The sequence below is a fragment of the Scyliorhinus canicula genome, chromosome 11 (genome assembly GCF_902713615.1).
Source record: "Scyliorhinus canicula chromosome 11, sScyCan1.1, whole genome shotgun sequence".
NCBI lineage: Eukaryota > Metazoa > Chordata > Chondrichthyes > Carcharhiniformes > Scyliorhinidae > Scyliorhinus > Scyliorhinus canicula.
The window spans coordinates 36,191,223-36,210,529 of NC_052156.1; the positions used below are offsets into that span (position 1 = coordinate 36,191,223).

The 19,307-nt window shown below is 46.2% G+C and overlaps 1 protein-coding gene across 1 annotated transcript in view; it reads left to right on the top strand.

Annotated features, from left to right (window-relative positions):
- The first annotated feature begins 1,702 nt into the window (after positions 1 to 1,702).
- LOC119973643 (voltage-dependent L-type calcium channel subunit alpha-1D-like) overlaps positions 1,703 to 19,307 on the top strand; it is an 863,992-nt gene continuing 846,387 nt past the window's right edge. Inside the window, exons 1-3 of the mRNA XM_038812023.1 lie at positions 1,703 to 1,981; positions 2,773 to 3,085; positions 6,268 to 6,373. Of these exons, the coding sequence (XP_038667951.1) occupies positions 1,954 to 1,981; positions 2,773 to 3,085; positions 6,268 to 6,373 (447 nt within the window). The 5' untranslated portion in view covers positions 1,703 to 1,953. The remainder of the gene's footprint in view (positions 1,982 to 2,772; positions 3,086 to 6,267; positions 6,374 to 19,307) is intronic.

Consider the following 19,307-nt stretch of genomic DNA (forward strand, 5'->3'; position numbering starts at 1 on the left):
CAATCCACCTAACCTACACATGTTTTGACACTAAGGGGGGATTTAGCATGGTCAATCCAACTAACCTGCACATCTTTGGACTTTGGGAGGAAATCATAGCACCTGGAGGAAACCCATGCAAACACCAGGAGAACGTATAAACATCACATAGTCACCTAAGGCCGGAATTGAAATCTGCTCCCTGTCGTTGTGAGACAGTGCTGAACACTGTGCCACTGTGTTGCCCAAAAAGAGTTGGTGTACTTTGGGGTCCCTATCCTTGAGGATTATGGGAAGGACATTCAATTTCCTTTGGCCCTTGAAACATTGCCGTTTTCCATTCTTTGGCGGCAGGGTTGCTGAAGAATCTAGAGTGGGGCAGGGCATAATGTCAGTCTGGAATGCTGAAACGAATGGCACCATGAATTTAGAAGTGGGACCAACAACAATGCAGATTCAGGGCAGACAACCTCACTGCTAAATTGGTACGCTGTGCACCAGGTGTTGTGAGACTTGGTGTTGTAAGGCCTCTTACTGTGCCCACCAGAAACAAGTGCAATTCAATCCAATAGCAACCCGAACATTTTCGCAAGGAGATGGAAGAGGCAGGATGTTTGATAAATCACTGTTATTACTTATAGTTTAATGTGCAGAATAATGTGGGCGTGGAGGAGTGTGGACTTCATCACATTCACGGTTATAAATCACGGAAAGGTCATATCAGTGATGTATAGAAGTGTAGTAAGGTTCTTCCAAATCCAGTGTGTTTCGATATCTTTCGTCTTCAAATTGCATACTTTTAAAGCTTTGAAACAATAATTTCTTTCATAATAGGATGTGCATCTGGGGAGAAATAATATCAAATATGCCCCGGAAAAGCAAAGTGCTCGCATTCTTGTGAGGTGGAGACGAACGTTTTAATTTCGCTTCGAGAACTTCAATTGGTGTTACCCTGACATCCCAAGTTACTGCCGTGAAAAAATATATCATTTTTACAAATCTGAAATGTCAACCCATTGATACATGGTTAGAAGCAGGTGTGTTCTCCTGACGGAGGTTATTGTACAAATATATAATAAGTGATGGTGTCCTGCTGCAGGGGCGGGGAAACGAGCCCCCCTCCCGCCCCCCCGTCGTTGCTCAGTAACGGTGCCCCTGCCCTCAGTAACCAAGGCCGATGAGGACGCCGGTGTGCGCTCGGGTTGCCCCGGTTTACTTGTGGACGGGTACGGTCTGCCATAGGTATTGATATTTAGGGATCGGGGTGATTTTCTCTCCCCCCCCCCCCCCCCCCCCGGCCGTGTGCGCTTTTCCAAACTCCCACTGCTCCCGCCGATGCTGGTACTCAAGAGGACACCTGGAAGAGAGCGCGCGCGCGCGCCCGTCCCCTCACCATCTCGCGCGTCCCTTCATCCGCCCCCCCCCCCCCCCCCCGATCTCGCGCCTCCCTCCACCACCACCGCACCCCCCCCCCCCCCCCCAGCTCGCGCGTCCCTCAGCATCTCGCGCATCCCGCTCGCCTCCCCGCCGAGAGCGCGCGCGTGTACCCCCCCTCCCCTCTCAGCGAGGCAGTCAGCGCTCGAGCCCAGTCCGCAGCTCCGCCCGCGCTCCTTTCCTCCGCTCCCTGTCAGAGTCAGGCCGACAGCAGCCGGGAGGAGGGGCGGGCGGCCGGGGCTTGGGGGGGGTGGGTGGGTGGGTGGGGGAGGGAGGGGGAAACGGACTGGCCGGCCGGCCGGCCGGCTGGCAGCAGGGACGTGGGCAGCGCACCGGGAGCAGCGATGAGATGAGAGCCGTGGGTTGAAGCACCGGCGGAGCCCGGATGTTATAATGATGCTGGATAAAAAAAACGGAGGGAAACGAAATAGCCGCCGGTGTCTGACCACCATGGGGGTCGGGGGATGAGAAGCCGCCTCGTCGTTTCGTTTTAAAAAAATCAGTTTTGTTTTTGATGTAATACAAAAAAAGGTGGTGAGAATGTATGAATTAAAGGAGCCCTACGAAGGTAAATGTCCCCAGGTTCGATTATGTCAACGGCACCATCGAGGATGCTCGAGATAGTGACTTTGAAGGTTTTAATTAATACATCTACCATTTGCCCTGAGCTATTTTCTTTCTATTTGATTCACGAGAGATATTTCGCTACAAATGAGCAAACAAAAAAGTCTCAGTCATGGTTTTGGATCAAAATAATTAGGTTGAACGTCGACACAGGAGTTTGACAGGCAGTGCAATGATTGTTAATAAACGTCCCCCCCCCCCCCCCCCCCCCAGAACTTTTTACTTAAACAATTTAAATCCACATGAGGTTTAAGGATGGCACCTTGCTGAATAGAGGTACAGACCTTGGTTGTGACTGTTGCAGACTTCGCTTCAAAGAAATAATACATGCTTTATTGGAATACATTTTGTGACAGTTAATGTGGCAGAAAGATACATACACCATCTTCATCTGTTTAAATAAATGTTTTTGTTTTTATGTGTGTGTAAGGCGGTAGTAACATGAAACCTCACTGAATATATACCCTTTTAAAGTGTGTTTTTGTAATCTAGCAATATTGCTAGCTGTTGAACTGTTTGTGATGGGTCATTTATTTTGCTGTTTTCACATGTTTGGCTGGTCTGGCGTGTTTAAACACAAAATCATGATTTCCCTGTTGTATTTGATCTCGCGATTTCAAAAATTGATTCGTTTAAAGGGTTGTTTTGAACCGTGATGTCTAGTGAGCAGTGTGTTTTTTTTTCAAATGAAAAGGTCACTTCCATATCTGATTACGTATTTTTTTTAAAACACAGGAGTAAATTATGCCGTCAACAGACTCCCGCTACCTAGCGACGGACCGGGTCTCCAGTCAAACTCCGAACCGCCGAGGCCAGCAGCACTATCCTGGCAAGCTGCTATTGACGCGGCGAGGCTGGCTAAAGCTGCCGCAAACATGAACTCAACCACGGAATCCAACAGCGCAGCAGCCCAAAGAAAACGCCAGCAATTCGCCAAGAGCAAGAAGCAGCAGGGCAGCACTGTGAACAACAGGCCGGCCCGTGCCCTATTCTGCTTAAATCTCAACAATCCCATTAGAAGAGCCTGTATTAGTATAGTAGAATGGAAGTATCCTTTTCCTCTGCTCTTGGTCATGCATGCGATGTGCGCAGGAGCTTCGATATAACACCGTGAAAAATCATTAGCTGCGTGTTCTACTTTTTTGAGTGTGCTCCTTCCTGCAAGGTCACCACAGCATTTACATACTGCACGTAAAATTCAACCAAACGTATTGGATACTGTCTTTGCAGGCAAAATGCTAGCAAACCCTAAGCAAAACTACTTCCAATGGGGAAAATAAATATATTTGTCATTTAGTAAATTTCATGTAAACTCAATATGCTTACGAACAACATTCTCAAATTTTACAGCAGCATTTTATATAAAAGCAAAGAAAATATAAATTGAGTGAACTGAACTCAATCGAAAAATATATTTCCTTAGAAAAAGTTATTTCTGAATGGTATTACAATAACCCCCAGTTACACCTGTACACTACACTGAATCATTATGTTTGGTTATTTATTTGAAGGTGAAATCAAACTTGGCAGGCATGCTGTTTCTCCAAAACTTTTCAACCTCCTGAGGAATATATGTTTTTGCTAAATTAACTGCACAGCTATGATTATCTAATGTAAATAAAAACAGAAATGTTGTAAATACTGAAGTGTCAGGCAGCACCTGTGGAGAGAAAGACAGTTAACATTTCAGATGGATATCCTTTCATCTGAAGTAATTATTTTAACAACTGATTTCCTGCAATGAATAACTGCACCAAACAATATAGTCCCATGATTTAAAATATTTTACATTTTTAACCCAAATAATCACTCATTTTAGAAATATATCTTTAAATTTTCCAGTAAACTTAAAATGAAATGCAACAATCCAGTATTGTGCAGGTTAGGTGGGTTGATCACGATCAATGCACAAGGTTACAGGGATAGGACAGGGGAGTGGGTCTCGGAGAGGTGTTCTTTTGAGGGTTGGTGCAGACACTGTGGGCCGAATGGCCTTCTGCACTGTGTGGAATCTATAAATAATCTACCTATCAACTGACTTTACCAGAACGTATAGCATTTAGAATGTACTATCTGAGAGTGGAGGAAGATTCAATCACGGCATTCAAAAGGGAATCTGATCAAAAAGGAAATAAATTGCAGGGATATGGACAAAAGCTGGGGGAGTGGCACTAATTGACTTGATCTTGTAGAGAGCACAAACGTGACTGGCCGAATGTGCTGTAACCATTCTTCGATTCCATAAAAATCAGCACTGATGCATTATATTTTTATATTGTGCTGTTATTTGATAGCAATATCTGCTGTAACTAAGAAACTTTTACTGTTAACTATATTAATAGTAGTTGTATTCAGGTTTTCAAAACAAAACTCTGGGTCATAATTTTCTGTCATCATGGTGAGACTTAGGGTGCTTGCCTTACATGCAAATGTTATGGTTACTTCAGATGAGTGGCAGCTACAAAAACCCAAATATTACTGTCCCAATTTTAGCTTCCTTGCTCTCTGGCTCACCATTGAAATGCATTGAATGATTTGAAGTTGTTGTATTTGCAGTCATATGAACAAAACTTGCCACTGAAGGTTACATCTTGTCCATTGTACTCTTAAGCACCCTTCCTTTAGTACCCTTTTAACAATGTGATATTAATTACCGCTGAATAATCTCTGTCAATGCGGATTAACTATTAAAGTGGGCACTTCGATTTGTTCAAGGAAGATTTGGTATGTGTTCAAAATTCTGATAGTGTAAATAGGAAGAAACCTTCCAGTGTTTGTTGGGTCAGTAACTAACAGGCACATTTAAGGTAATTGCCAAAAGATTGTGCTGAGGAAATTAGCACTGGAAATACTGAAGTAATATGAAGTTAATCGCTATCTGCTCAAAATCATATTCTACTTTATGGGCCATTAGAAAGGCCCATTTAAGTTTCATCATTTCCATTTGGGGGACAAAATATTTCCTGTACAAATAAAAAACAAAGCTGTATATTTTAATGTAGCATGTTTCATTTGAAAAATTATCTTCCTTCAGATTATTTTGTTAGATAAATTTGTTGACTCTGATTTTGTTGTCAAAATAACAGAGAGGCTAGTGGTGCGCAACTTCATTTAAGCGTAAATGGTACAGTTAAATGACACTATCCAAGGGTTAATGTCCGAGTTGTGCTACTCCACTTTGATCAAACGGCTGTTTGATCTGCCTCACTGAAATGCGTTGAATGTTGTAAGTTGCTGTATTTCCATGGTAAACAAAGGAAAGTTTATGTATAAGAGCAAGTACCCATTTAATGACATGATAACTGTTAAATTACTGACAATTAACCTCCGAAATGGTTTAAATCCAATCCTTGTTTCTCTTTCTGACTCTGATTTGACACTAAATTTATACGCCCCAATTTACACTTCCTTTCCAGTCTTTATGGTGCTAATTTAGCAATTGTTCAATCTGGTTAAGGGGATGTACAGTTACTTCCCCTGTTCACTTGGGTCCTAGGTCTGTTTTCCTTACAGCATTGCTACCAGCTTGCATTTTCAATTCCTTACCACATAAAATATTTGAAAATCCAAATGTGTAAAGCCAAGTCTAACTGTTAGATCCCCTGTTTCAGCACGTTATCATAGAATGGAGACCATTCAGCCCATCGAGTCTGCACTGACATTTGGAAAGAGCACCCTACCAAGGCCTACACACCCACCCTATCCCAGTAACACCACCTGAATGTTTGTATACTAATGGGCATTTTAGCATGGCCAATCCACCTAACCTCCACATTTTTGGACAGTGGGAGGAAACTGGATCACCCGGAGTAAACCTTTGAAGACCGGGGGGGGGGGGGGGGGGGGGGGGGGGGGGAGGAGAGGAGAGTGCAAACTCCACAAAGACAGTCACAAATTGAACCTGGGTCCTTGGTGCTGTGAGGCAGCAGTGCTAACTACTGTGCTACTGGGCTGCCCTATTAATTATGACCTATTGTAGCAAAATATATAATCACTTTTAAATGGCTCAAAATGAGTTCCTTTAGTAATAATTTTGGAAAAATCAAGTAGTTAATTTACTAAATTTTATCTTATGCTTTTGGGAACTTTGAATTGTTTATGAAAAATCAAGATTTAGTCATGATTAAGACATAATTTATCCGTTCTTTTGAGTTTTGATAATAGCGGTTGGTGTTCATTAATTATTTTGTTTTCTTATTGAAACAGTTAATTCCTTAACATTAAAAACAGGCCATTTGATATCTTTATATTGATTGCTATTTTTGCCAACTGTGTGGCCTTAGCTGTTTACATACCTTTCCCAGAAGATGACTCTAATTCAACCAATCATGACCTGGTAAGTGCTCTTTGATTACTTCTGTCTAACTACTGTTATCTACTTTATTTGAATATACAATGAGAAGCAGAGGAAGGAGCTCAACACTGAGTTTGTTCAATTAAAAAGACTAATGTTATTCTGGTCTAATATTCTGGATATAGTATAGGAAGTAACTTGGTGGTATTTCTGGAATCTGTGAAGACTCATCATTTATAAGTTGGATGTCTATTTAGATACATAGTTTGTCAAATATTTCTTAAGGTAGTACAAGCTTTTCTTGGGTAATGTTACTTGCTGTGGATTGGTATGGTTTTTATAGATGGCTTTTCTGTGTGTACAATGGTTCTTGTAAATAGAAAGGACAGGCGCAATACAACGTTTAGATGTTATCTTGGAATTATAGAATTGTGAATTACTTCTCAATGCTGATGTGAATTAATTTCCTGTTGATAAACACTTTATTAATTCTGCTTGTATTATTTAAATATGAGTATTTGAAGCAGGAGAATCCATAGAGAAGTGCAGTGGAGCTATAGAAAAGCAGCAAGTTTCCGAGCAACTTGTGTTGCACTGTTTTTGATCTTTCCCCAAATCTCATTAATGTAACCAGACTGTCCTCCTTTGAATTGATCATCATGTTTGAATTGTTGGTCTACTAAATCTGAATAATGAATTGGAACAGTAATCATGTTCAGTAGTTTCATTCATTTACTAATTAATTAAATAGTCCTATTTATAGAATTAAAATCAAAAGAGATAACCAAGTACTTGGTGCTTGAGTATTTGGTTTTATGTTTTTGATGTGAAGTGCTATTAATTGTGTTGCATTGTGTTGTTGAGAAGTCTTTTACATGGAATATGGTACTATTTTATGTTTGTGGTTAGATGTTCAGTTTTGTTCACAGTCAGACTGAGTGACATATGTTCAAAAAATTGACTTTGTATGCACTTGTGGCAGTTTTAATCTTCAGCACCTTTATTTTCCATTCCCTTTTGCGCATTATAAAGTCAATTTTAGCTTTTGAGTTTGTATGTGGCCAAATGAGTGACAGCCATTCCAGGAGTGCCAATGGTGAGGCCCAGCTGACTGGCCCTGACGAACGTGCCTTGGTGGCAGTCCAGCTGTTAAAATCATGTTGCATGAAGCCTGATAGGAACAAGTGGGAATGATCCACAGCCCAAGGCAAATGGTTAGCCAAGAGGGGTCAGGTGGACGTTGTGGTAGGGGGAGGAGGAATAAGGCTCAGGGGATCTGGATTTGCCTATGGGAATGCTGCTGCACTTCCTGGCCCATAAAGAAAAAAAATAACAAGCTTGTGTTTCTGGCTGTCTCTGGCCCTGAGTCCATCTCTGACTATTTGGCCTGCTGGGGATCCATAATGGATTCCTTGCTCAAGTCTCATGTTACAATCACCATTGGGATCTGTATTGATGATATCATCAGAGTCTGATATGCATCTCCAAAGTAGGACTCCAATAGCTTTGTACCATATCTTTAGTGCCTGTAATGTGGAATTGCAGTCAGTAGGATCAGGTGAGAGACCAGTCCCATCATAAGTTTTAACTGCCTCCCTGTTTTTTGCCGGATGGTGGGTGTTAAAATTCCCCTCCATACCTTGATTAAGAAAGCAAACAGCTGTTCTGCTCCTCTCCCTTCAGCAATGCTGCTGTGTTACCGGAGGCTATAATTTATTCTGCCCACCTGGGGAATGGCCTTTTCTGTATTTTGGCTCATGCCAATTAATCATCAGAGGCTATATAGTGTTCGAATATGCAAAGCACTGCACTATTGCTCATACTTATTGAAGTATAATATTATCAGTTACCATCTATCTCTTCCCTTGATGTTTCTCCCAGGTCATACATAATTTCTTGAGCTGCTCAAGGTGCATTGCCCCCTAATCTTTAGCCCTCCCTCTGTATCCTAAACTTATTTTCCCTTGACCTCGCCCCCTGATCTGTTGAGACAAGATGTTCATAGTGAGGTGAACACTTGAGTGTGAGCAGTTGTGCTATGTAAACACACTTGTATGCATGTATTGTTTATAAACTTCTCATTGATAGTTGTTGTGATCCCTGAGAGGAGCAAAATAACCAAATTTACTGAATGACCCCAAAATCAAGAAATAACCATCAAGGTTCCATTTTTTGTGGCTTTACTTTAACATAATTTGCATCATGAATTTACAGGCAAATTCGGCAAATTTCATTTTAAATAGCCAATATAACAATGTCTTGGGCAACCACTAACACTTTCATCACTCCCTGCACAAATACAGCACTATGTAGCTAAACAATTCCACAATATGCTGTTCTTTATCATCAAAGGATAGGTCAGGAGTCCTATCAGTCCTATCTGACAATAGCTTTCATCTTTGAATTTCACGTACGATATTGGCATCAGCAAAGCACACCTCTACGAACTATCTCACCCTTTGGTCACGTAGCTTTCAAGAGTTACTTTTCAACTGAACAACCAATTATACTCTGGTTCACAGTTTGACCACTTCTGAGAAAACATGCAGCTCTTTAGCATCTCTGAGCTATTCACAGCTTTCATGTTTTAGATGTTTTTAGCCAGCTTGCACATTACCTCCAAGAACTGCAATCTCCTTTTCTGTCAAACAGAAAAGCTGATCGCTTCTTGAGTGATTTACTTCTTCCCCTCAGACTAACTCCTGTGTTCCTCCAGCTCTCTCTGCCTGCTTTCTCTTTTTGCCTGCATTCGTGGCCTGATCGCCTTCACCCTCCAGCTTCCAGCTCACCACTTGCCAGCCAGCCATATAGCTTCTGGCTTCAACTGCCTTCCTGTTGATACTACGAGGTCATGAGTTGTCAAGCTTACATGAAACAGTATTTTTTATTGTCTAAGAAAATTGGAATTAATCCCTTTACAATTAATGCAAACTGGTAAAAGATCTTTTGCAAACATTCTTTTTTAAAAATATTTTTTATTCTCCTCCTTTTCCACATTTTCTCCCAAATTTACACCCAACAATAAACAATAATCAGTAACGAATGTAATGTCAATCCCCACATCAATAACAACGATCCCATCCTCCGACCAAACCCCAAACATTGGCCCACATGTCATCATAAACAAATGACAAAAAGGAATCAGGAATCACCCATAATCACCATTAACACATACAGGCACCCAACCCCCATTAGGGGGTTGATGTGTTCCAATACTCGAAAGTGCGTAATGAATAACAGCCATTAATTGTAGAACCCCTCCATTCTTCACCTAAGTTCAAATTTGACCTTTTCAAGCATTAAGAATTTGAGCAGGTCCCCCCGCCACGCCAGGGCACAGGGTGGAGAGGTTGATCTCCACCCGAACAGGATCCGCCTTCGGGCGATCAACGAGGCGAAAGCCACAACATCTGCCTTCGCGCCCGTTTCCAACTCTGGTTGGCCTGACACCCCAAATATGGCCACCCGGGTCCAGTATGACGTGCACCACTTTAGAGATTACCCTAAACACCTCCTTCCAGTAATCCTCCAGTTTTGGACAGGACCAAAACATATGAATGTAATCCCCCCCCCCGCAATGTTCACACACATCTTCTCCCCCCTCAAAGAGCTGGCTCATCCTCGCCCTTGTAAGGTGCGCTCCATACACCACCTTCAGCTGTATCAGCACACGAGGTGGAGGCATTCACGCTCCGGAGCAGCTCACCCCAGAACCCCTCCTCTGTATCCTCTCCCAACTCTTCCTCCCACTTTGCCTTGATTCCTTCTAGCGATGCCTTCTCCTCCTCCAAAATAGCCCTGTAAACCGCCGATACTACCCCCTACTCCAATCCCCCTGTCGTCAGCACCTCCTCCAGCAATGTGGAAGCCGGCTCTACTGGGAAGCTCTGTATCTCCTTTATGGCAAAGTCTTGAACTGCATGTATCAAAATATTTCCCCCCTGCTTCAGCCCATACTGCGCTCCCAGCTCCTTCAATCCCGCAAAACGCCCCCAAGAAATAAATCTGTGTGTCCTAATTCCTTTCTCCTCCCATCTCCGAAAATTTCCATCCCACTTCCCTGGCTCAAATCTATGGTTCCCCCGAATCGGCATTTCCCTTGACCCTGCCCCCAACCTGAAGTGCCGCAGAAACTGCCTCCAAATTCTACTGGACTGCCTGAGTAACTCCCCGGGGCCGTCGGGAGCGGCTCTGTCGCTGGCGCCTTCAATCCCGACCCCCTACCCAAACTCTCCTCCATTATGACCCATTGGGAGTCAATCCCTCTGACCCAGCTCCGTACCTTCTGCACATTCGCCGCCCAGTAATAATACATCAGGTTCAGAAGACCCAAACTCCCTGCCTGCCTTCCTCTCTATAGTAGCACTTTTTAAATTCTGGCCACCTTCCTTCCCCATATAAATTAGGTAATCATCCCTTCAATCTCTCTAAAAAATGCCTTTGGCAGGAAAATCAGCAGGCATTGAAATATAAACAGGAATCGTGGCAGCGCATTCATTTTAACCGCCTGTACCCGACCCGCCAATGACAGAGTAAGACCATTTTTGCAAACATTCTTAAAAATAATTACAAATACCACAGGTTTTAAAGGCGTTGTACAATTTCCTTACTGTCATGTTACTGGGTCAAAGGTCAGGATAAATGAGCTTCCTGACTCAGCACGCTGTGAGCAATTATTTAAAAAAAATTTTATTAAAGATTTTCCATTTTACAATAAATTTTATATCCAAACCCATGTTGCACAAAACCAACATAACAAAAATCCATCTGCCCGTACACACTCATCCACAGAGAAAAGAGAGAAACAAAGAAGAAACAAACCCTAAAGAAACTTGAACCCCTCCTGCCACCAAACCCCCTCCCCTAGTCACTGACGGTGACTAATTCCTTGAAGTAGGTAATAAATGACTGCCATTCCTGGCAGAAACCCTCAACCGACCCCCTAATGGTGTACTTGACTTTCTCCAGGTACAAGAATTCCATTAGGCCACCCAGCCATACCGAGTTGCTGGGCAGAGTAGGAGACCTCCACCCCAGCAGGACTCACCTCTGGGCAATCAACGAGGTGAAGGCAGGACATATGCCTTCACTCCATCTGCAGCCCCAGCGAGTCCGACACTCCAAAGTTGGTCACTAGAGGACAAAGCTCCCGATCCGTTTCCAGAATTGCTGACATGGTGCTAAAGAAGTTGACACAAGATTTCCAGTTTGGGACAAGACCAGAACTTGTGCATGTGGTTAGCTGGCTGCCTGTAACACTACTCGCACTTGTCCTCTACCTCTGGAAATAAATCACTCATCTTCGCTTTGGTCCGGTGCCCCCTCTGCAGTACCTTTATCTGGATCAGACCAAGTTGCTCACATGGAAACATGGAGTTCATCCTATAGGGGCCACATTCCATACCTCCCAACTCCCTCTCCCATTTCGTATTCACCTCATCCATCAAGTCTAAATCCTCAGACAGAATTCGCCCGTAAATACCGCAGATGCTACCCTCCTCTGATCTTGCCAGTGAGAAGGACCCTTTCTGTCAGAGATATTGGCAGTGCCACGGGAAATGTTGGGAAGACCCTTCGTACAAAATTATTGCAGGTACCTGAATGGGTTCGACCTCTGTAAATCCAACCTTCGCCAACAATTCCTCCATGCTGGCAAACCGTTCCTCCACAAACAAATCCCCAAAACGCTCCAACCCCTTCCCTTTCCATACCCCAAACGTGGCATCCAGTCTCGACGGCTCAATTAAGTGATTGGCACAAATTGGGTCGATCCTCAATCCAGATCCAAGCTTAAAAGTGCTGCCTGAATTGTCTCCATATTCTTAAAGTGGTCACAATCATTGGGTTCGTGGAGAACCTTGCTGGAGAAAACGGAAGTGAGGTCATCACCAGTGTCCCCAGACGAGATCCGCAACACTACCTCATCTGCCCATATGTAACTTGGATCGCTGAACCACCCCAGCATCTTCTCTGCATTGGCCGCCCAATAATAATAAAGCAAATTCAGCAACGCTAGGTCCCCCGACAGCCTATTCCTTTGAAGAAACTCCCTGCAGATCCTCGGGGTCTTACCTGCCCATATAAAGGGTGAGATCAACCTATTAACTCTCACAGAAAAAGATTTTGGGAAGGAGACATTAAAACAAAAACCTTGGAAGAATATTAATTTTAATAGACTGGACTCTACCCGCCAGTGACAGGGGTCTTGCCTGTCCATATAAAGGGTGAGATCAACCTATTAACTCTACAAAAAAAGATTTAGGGAAGGAGACATTAAAACAAAAACCTTGGAAGAATATTAATTTTAATAGACTGGACTCTACTCGCCTGTTGGAACCAACAATTCTACGGACACGTGCTTGTAGGATTAGAATAGTGGTTTTAATATACTTACAACAGAGCCACCCTGTTAGCCGTTGAACTTTCGGTAAACTGGCTGGCTGACCCTGTGGCACGGATCTTTATACAGCAGCTCCAGGGGGAGGAGTCCTGGGCGGAGCCAAGGGAGGAGCCCAGTACAAACACTCGAGTACTCCCAGAGCTACCCCCCCTGGTGGTCAGGTAGTGCAACTGCACGTACAATATTGATGCCTATATATACAGATTATAATACCGTGTGAATTCTCATTCACCACAGCGCCAGTGACAGGGAAGGTTTTTGCAAATCCAACATAATTAAACTATGCATGTCTGGTGGACAAGGTTAAGAAGATGGGTGAAATCGTGGGCCACATGACACCTAGATAAGAGGTGGCCAAGCGAAAACAACACCCCCATGTTGGCTTCCTTCCCTGGGTGGTTAACTGGAAAGTACTAGCTCTTTTCCAGATTCAACTTGAAACCCGAATATGAACTCCTTAGTAGCTCTATTATTTCACCCATAGTGGAGATAGGATTTGTAACATAAAGCAGAAAATCATCACCATACAGGGACACCCTATGTTCCACCCGTCCCCTCTTTATCCCCTTCCACTTAACCTAAGCCCTCCGAGCTTTGTCTGAGGGCTCAATCGCTAAAGCAAATAGGAGGGGGGAACATTGGACACCCTTGTCTTGTCCCGTGAGATAATTGGAAGTACTCCCTAGCTCAAGGCATTTGTACAAATACTAGGGCCCTAAAAAGTAACTGTGCCCACAAAATTATTTTTGGCCCTGTACCAAACTTATCCAGAACTTCAGAATTCAGAAAAGGCGTTCTCTGCATCCAAAAACACAATTACCTCCAGTTCAGGCTGACCCGACGGGGATAGAACAACGTTCAACAGCCACTGAATATTGGCTGACACTTACCGGCCTTTAACAAAGCCTGTCGGATCCTCCACAATCACCTCTGAGACGGGGCTTCAGCCTTAACGCCAAAACCTGTCAGTATCGACATTCAACAGCAAAGTAGGTCGGTATGCACCAACTACCGGGGACGGGGGTGTGGTGTGGTGTGGGGGGGGGGGGGGGGGTGGGGGTGTGTGTGTGGGGGGGGTGGGGGTGTGTGTGTGGGGGGGGTGGGGGTGTGTGTGTGGGGGGGGGTGGGGTGTGTGTGGGGTGTGTGTGTGGGGGGGTGTGTGTGTGGGGGTGTGTGTGTGGGTGGTGTGTGGGGGGTGGTGTGTGTGGGGGGGTGGTGTGTGTGGGGGGGGTGGTGTGTGTGGGGGGGTGGTGTGTGTGGGGGGGTGGTGTGTGGGGGGGTGGTGTGTGTGGGGGGGTGGTGTGTGTGGGGGTGTTGTGTGTGTGTGTGGGGGTGTTGTGTGTGTGTGTGGGGGTGTTGTGTGTGTGTGTGGGGGTGTTGTGTGTGTGTGTGGGGGTGTTGTGTGTGTGTGTGGGGGTGTTGTGTGTGTGTGTGGGGGTGTTGTGTGTGTGTGTGGGGGTGTTGTGTGTGTGTGTGGGGGTGGTGTGTGTGTGTGTGGGGGTGGTGTGTGTGTGTGTGGGGGGGGGGTGGTGTGTGTGGGGGGGGTGGTGTGTGTGGGGGGGGTGGTGTGTGTGGGGGGGGTGGTGTGTGTGGGGGGTGGTGTGTGTGGGGGGGTGGTGTGTGTGGGGGGGGGGGGGGTGTGGGTGGGGGGGGGGTGGTCCTTAGCGTTCTTTAACAAAAGGGATATAAAAGCCTGCGAGTGTCGCGGGTAGGGATCCCTGCGACAAAGAATCATTAAACATGTCAACCAGAAATGGGACCAACTGATCCGCAAATGTCTTGTAGAAGTCCACAAGCAACCCAATAGGCGGAGCTTTACGCATCCGCCCAATACCTGTCCAGATCAGCGACTCCAACTTACAGAGACTTTTGTAGAAGGCCTTAAACACAGCATTCACTTTTATCTGGAGTGGAAACCAAGCTGCCAGTTGAGTCCCTAACTTGAATCTCCTGCGAGGCCGCCTGCCACCTCAGCTGATGAACTAACAGAAGGCTGGCCTTCTCCCCATGCTCATAAAAGACCCTCCTCAATCACTGAAACTGGCTCACCATCTTGGTGTGCAACTAGTCTTAATGTTATCATGGTGTTGAAACCTTTTGGAAAATGTTGACAAACATACGGAAAAGATCTCAATAATTCATGTTTGAAATTTTAAAAATCCTAATTATTGCTTTTCTAAAATGTTATCAAATCTTATAATTGGGCATGCTAAAGATTGAAGAATTTGATAAACAGTTAGAGTTATCTTTAATTGACAGAAAATATCTCCAAATCATGAGATATAATCACCTTGGGTGGGTATCGGCAAACAAACTGCAGGTATTGTTATATTCATGTATTATATATCTTAGTGAGAGGATTAGAGTGCAGGGGCAGCATCGTCTTGCTGTTGTTACACAGGGCCTTGGTGAGCCCACACCTTGAATATTATGTACAGTTTTGGTCTCTGAGGAAGGATGTTCTTGCTATAGAGGAAGTGCAGCCAAGGTTTACCAGATTGATTCCTGGGATGGTGGCACGGTGGCACAGTGTTTGCACTGCTGCCTCATAGCGCCAGGAACTCAGGTTCAATTCTGACTATGGGTGACTGTCTATCTGTATGGAATTTGTATGTTCTCTCAGTGTCGGTGTGGGTTTCCTCCGGGTCTTTCGGTTTCCTCCCACAGTTTAAAGATCTGCAGGTTACATTAATTTTCCATGCTAATATTGCCCAAACGTTAGGTGGGGTTATGGAGATAGGGGTGGGGTATTCAGTCCAGGTAGGGTGCTCTATCGAAGCAAGGGCCAGTGCAGACTCGATGGGTCAAATGGCCTCCATCTGCACTGTAGGAATTCCATGATTTCTCTGTATGAGGAGGGGTTCAAGTTGGTTAGGATTATATTAGCTGGAGTTTCGAAGAATGAGGGGGGAATGTCAAACCTTATAAAATTTCTAACAGGGTAGATGCAGGAAGGATGTTCCCAATGGTGGGTGAATCCAGGGATCATAATCTGAGGATACCGAGTAAACCATTTAGGACTGAGATGAAGAGAAACCTTTTCACACTTGGGGCGAAGGAGATAAAGGAATATGGGGGGAGGGGAAGGTTCAGGCTATTGAGTTGGATGATCATAATTATAGGCAGAGCAGGTTCGAAGGACTGAATGACCTACTCTTTGCTCCTAATTTCCATGTTTCTAAATGTATCAAATCTATAAGCTATAGACATATAAAAAGGTGGAATGAGGTTGATTGGGGACCAAAAATTTGATTTTTGCATGAAGGCCGGGAGCATGGTTAATGTACTGAATGCGTACTTTCCATCTGTCTTTGTCATGGCAAACTGCTGACAAAGTCATTGCGAAAGAGAGGTAGTTGAGACTTTGGATGGGCTGAAAATTGATGAAAAGGAGTGATGAGACCATCAATTCACGCGACACGGGGTTAGAAGAGAACAGTGGTTTTAATCGTCTTACAACAGAGCCTGCCTGTGACAAGATGAACTCCAGATGAACTGGCAGGCAGGCTCTCAGCAGCAACCTTTATACTTCCGGCTAGGGGAGGAGCTCTGGGTGGAGCCATGGGCGGAGCCAAGGGTGGAGCCCAGTACAAGCTCCTCATCTCCCCCTATGGGTAGAGCTGCGGAACTACACGTGATCTACTACAAGTACAGGCTCAACACATGTTGATCAATACAGTATGGATTATTAGTGTTTATAATTCACCACATTCACCCCATGTGAAAAAATCAAGTCCGGCGGGGGTGATGGTTTACAAATTGAGTCTGTCCGGTGGTCGAGTTGTCCGTTGTGATTGGCAGAGCACTGGGGTTGCAGCCCCTTCTGGTGGCTGGATGATCACGGTTGGTTGGGGTACGATGACGGACTCCGGGGGTGATTCTGTCCTAGCTTCGTGCCCGCCTGGTTCGACTGTGGGGTGAGGGCGCTGGATGCTTGTGGGTGCGGGCGCGCAGGTCATGTGTAGCGAATTGGTAGATGCGGGGGCATGGGGCGCGGTAAGTTGTGGGGTGTAGTGTGAGGGGTACCTCGGTGGTGGTAGTGGTGGGGTTAGATCCTGCAGGCGCTAGGTCCCGGAGGGATACAGTGTCCTGACGGCCGTCAGGGTACTCTATGAAGGCGTACTGGGGGTTTGAGTGTAGTAGAAGCACTTTTTCCACGAGTGGGTCAGTTTTGTGTGCTCTGACGTGCTTCCGGAGGAGTACTGGGCCCGGTGTCTTCAGCCATGCTGGGAGCGAAGCCCCCGCGGTAGAGCCCCTGGAAAAAATAAAGAGCCGCTCGTGAGGGGTCTGGTTGGTGGCGGTACATAAGAGGGACCTGATAGCGTAGAGCGCATCTGGGAGGACTTCCTGCCAATGGGACGTCGGGAGATTCCTGGACCAGAAGGTCAGTAGGACGGTCTTCCAGACCGTCGCATTCTCCCTCTCCACCTGCCCGTTCCCCCTGGGGTTATAGATGGTCGTCCTGCTCGAGGCGATGCCCTTGTCGAGCAGGTACTGACGCAGCTCGTCGCTCATAAAGGACGAACCCCGGTCGCTGTGTACGTAGCTGGGGAATCCAAACAGGGTGAAGATACTGTGCAGGGCCCTAATGACTGTGTGGGAGGTCATATCGGAGCACGGGATAGCAAAGGGGAAGCGGGACAACTCGTCGATGACGTTCAGGAAGTACACATTCCGATTGGTCGAGGGGAGTGGCCCTTTGAAATCGATAGCGAGGCGTTCAAAGGGCCGGGAAGCCTTTACCAGGTGGGCCCTGCCTGGTCTATAGAAGTGCGGTTTGCACTCCGCGCAGATCGGGCAATCCCTGGTGATTGCTTTTACGTCCTCAGTGGAGAAAGGTAGATTTCGGGCTTTAACGTAATGGGCGAGCCGGGTGACCCCCGGGTGGCAGAGGTCATTGTGGATGGCTTTCAGGCGGTCGCTCTGTGTGCTGGCGCACGTGCCGCGGGACAGGTCGTCTGAGGGCTCGTTGAGCTTCCCCGGTTGATACATAATGTTGTATTTGTAGGTGGAGAGCTCGATCCTTCACCTCAGGATTTTATCATTTTTAATTTAGCCCCTTTGCGAGTTGTCAAACATGAAGGCAACCGATCTTTGGTCGGTGATGAGGGTCAACCTTCTACCTGCGAGGTAGTGCCTCCAGTGACGTATAGTCTCCACAATGGCTTGTGCTCCCTTTTCGACCGAGGAGTGTCGAAATTCCGAAGGCGAGAGGGTTCGGGGAGAAAAATGGTCTCCTTGCTTGATTTAATGTGGCTGCAAGAGCGACCTCTGAGGCATCGCTCTCAACCTGAAAGGGAACGGATTCATCCACCGCCCGCATAGCTGCTTTGGCGATGTCCTCATTGATGCAGTTGAAGGCCTGGCGAGCCTCAGCTGACAGAGGAAAAAGTGTGGCCTTAAATAGTGGGCGGGGTTTGTCCGCATATTGAGGGACCCACTGGGCATAATATGAAAAGAATCCCAGGCGCCTTTTGAGGGCCCTGGGACAATGAGGGAGAGGGAGTTCTAAGAGGGGGCGCATACGGTCCGGGTCGGGGCCCAGGATTCTGTTTTCCATGACATAGCCGAGTATGGCTAGCCTGGTTGTGTGGAAAACGCATTTCTCCTTGTTGTATGTGAGGTTGAACATAGAACATAGAACATAGAACAGTACAGCACAGAACAGGCCCTTCGGCCCTCAATGTTGTGCCGAGCCATGATCACCCTACTCAACCCACGTATCCACCCTATACCCGTAACCCAACAACCCCCTCCTTAACCTTACTTTTATTAGGACACTACGGGCAATTTAGCATGGCCAATCCACCTAACCCGCACATCTTTGGACTGTGGGAGGAAACCGGAGCACCCGGAGGAAACCCACGCACACAGGGGGAGGATGTGCAGACTCCACACAGACAGTGACCCAGCCGGGAATCGAACCTGGGACCCTGGAGCTGTGAAGCATTTATGCTAACCACCATGCTACCCTGCTGCCGTTCTGGGCCGTCTGGAGAAATCGATGGAGGTTGGCATCGTGGTCCTGCTGGTCATAGCCGCAGATGGTGACGTTATCCAAGTACGGAAACGTGGCCCGCAATCCATACTGGTCCCCCATTCGGTCCATTGCTCGTTGGAACACCGAGACCCCGTTTGTGACGCCAAAGGGAACCCGGAGGAAATGGAAGAGGCGGCCGGCGGCCTCGAACGCCGTGTAGTGGCGGTCCTCTGGGCGGATTGGGAGCTGGTGGTATGCAGACTTCAGATCCACCGTGGAGAAAATACGATACTGGGCGATCTGATTCACCATGTCTGCAATCCTGGGGAGGGGGTACGCATCGAGGACTGTTAACCGATTAATGGTCTGACTGTAATCCACGACCATGCAAAATTTTCCCCCGGTCTTGACGATCACCACGTGAGCTCTCCAGGGGCTGTTACTGGCCTCTACTATCCCCTCATGTAGGAGCCTCCGGACCTCGGTTTTAATAAACACCCTGTCCTGCAGGCTGTACCACCTGCTGCGAGTGGCTATGGGTTTGCAGTCTGGAGTTAGGTTATCAAAGAGTGGAGAGGGGGCAGATTCGCAGCGTG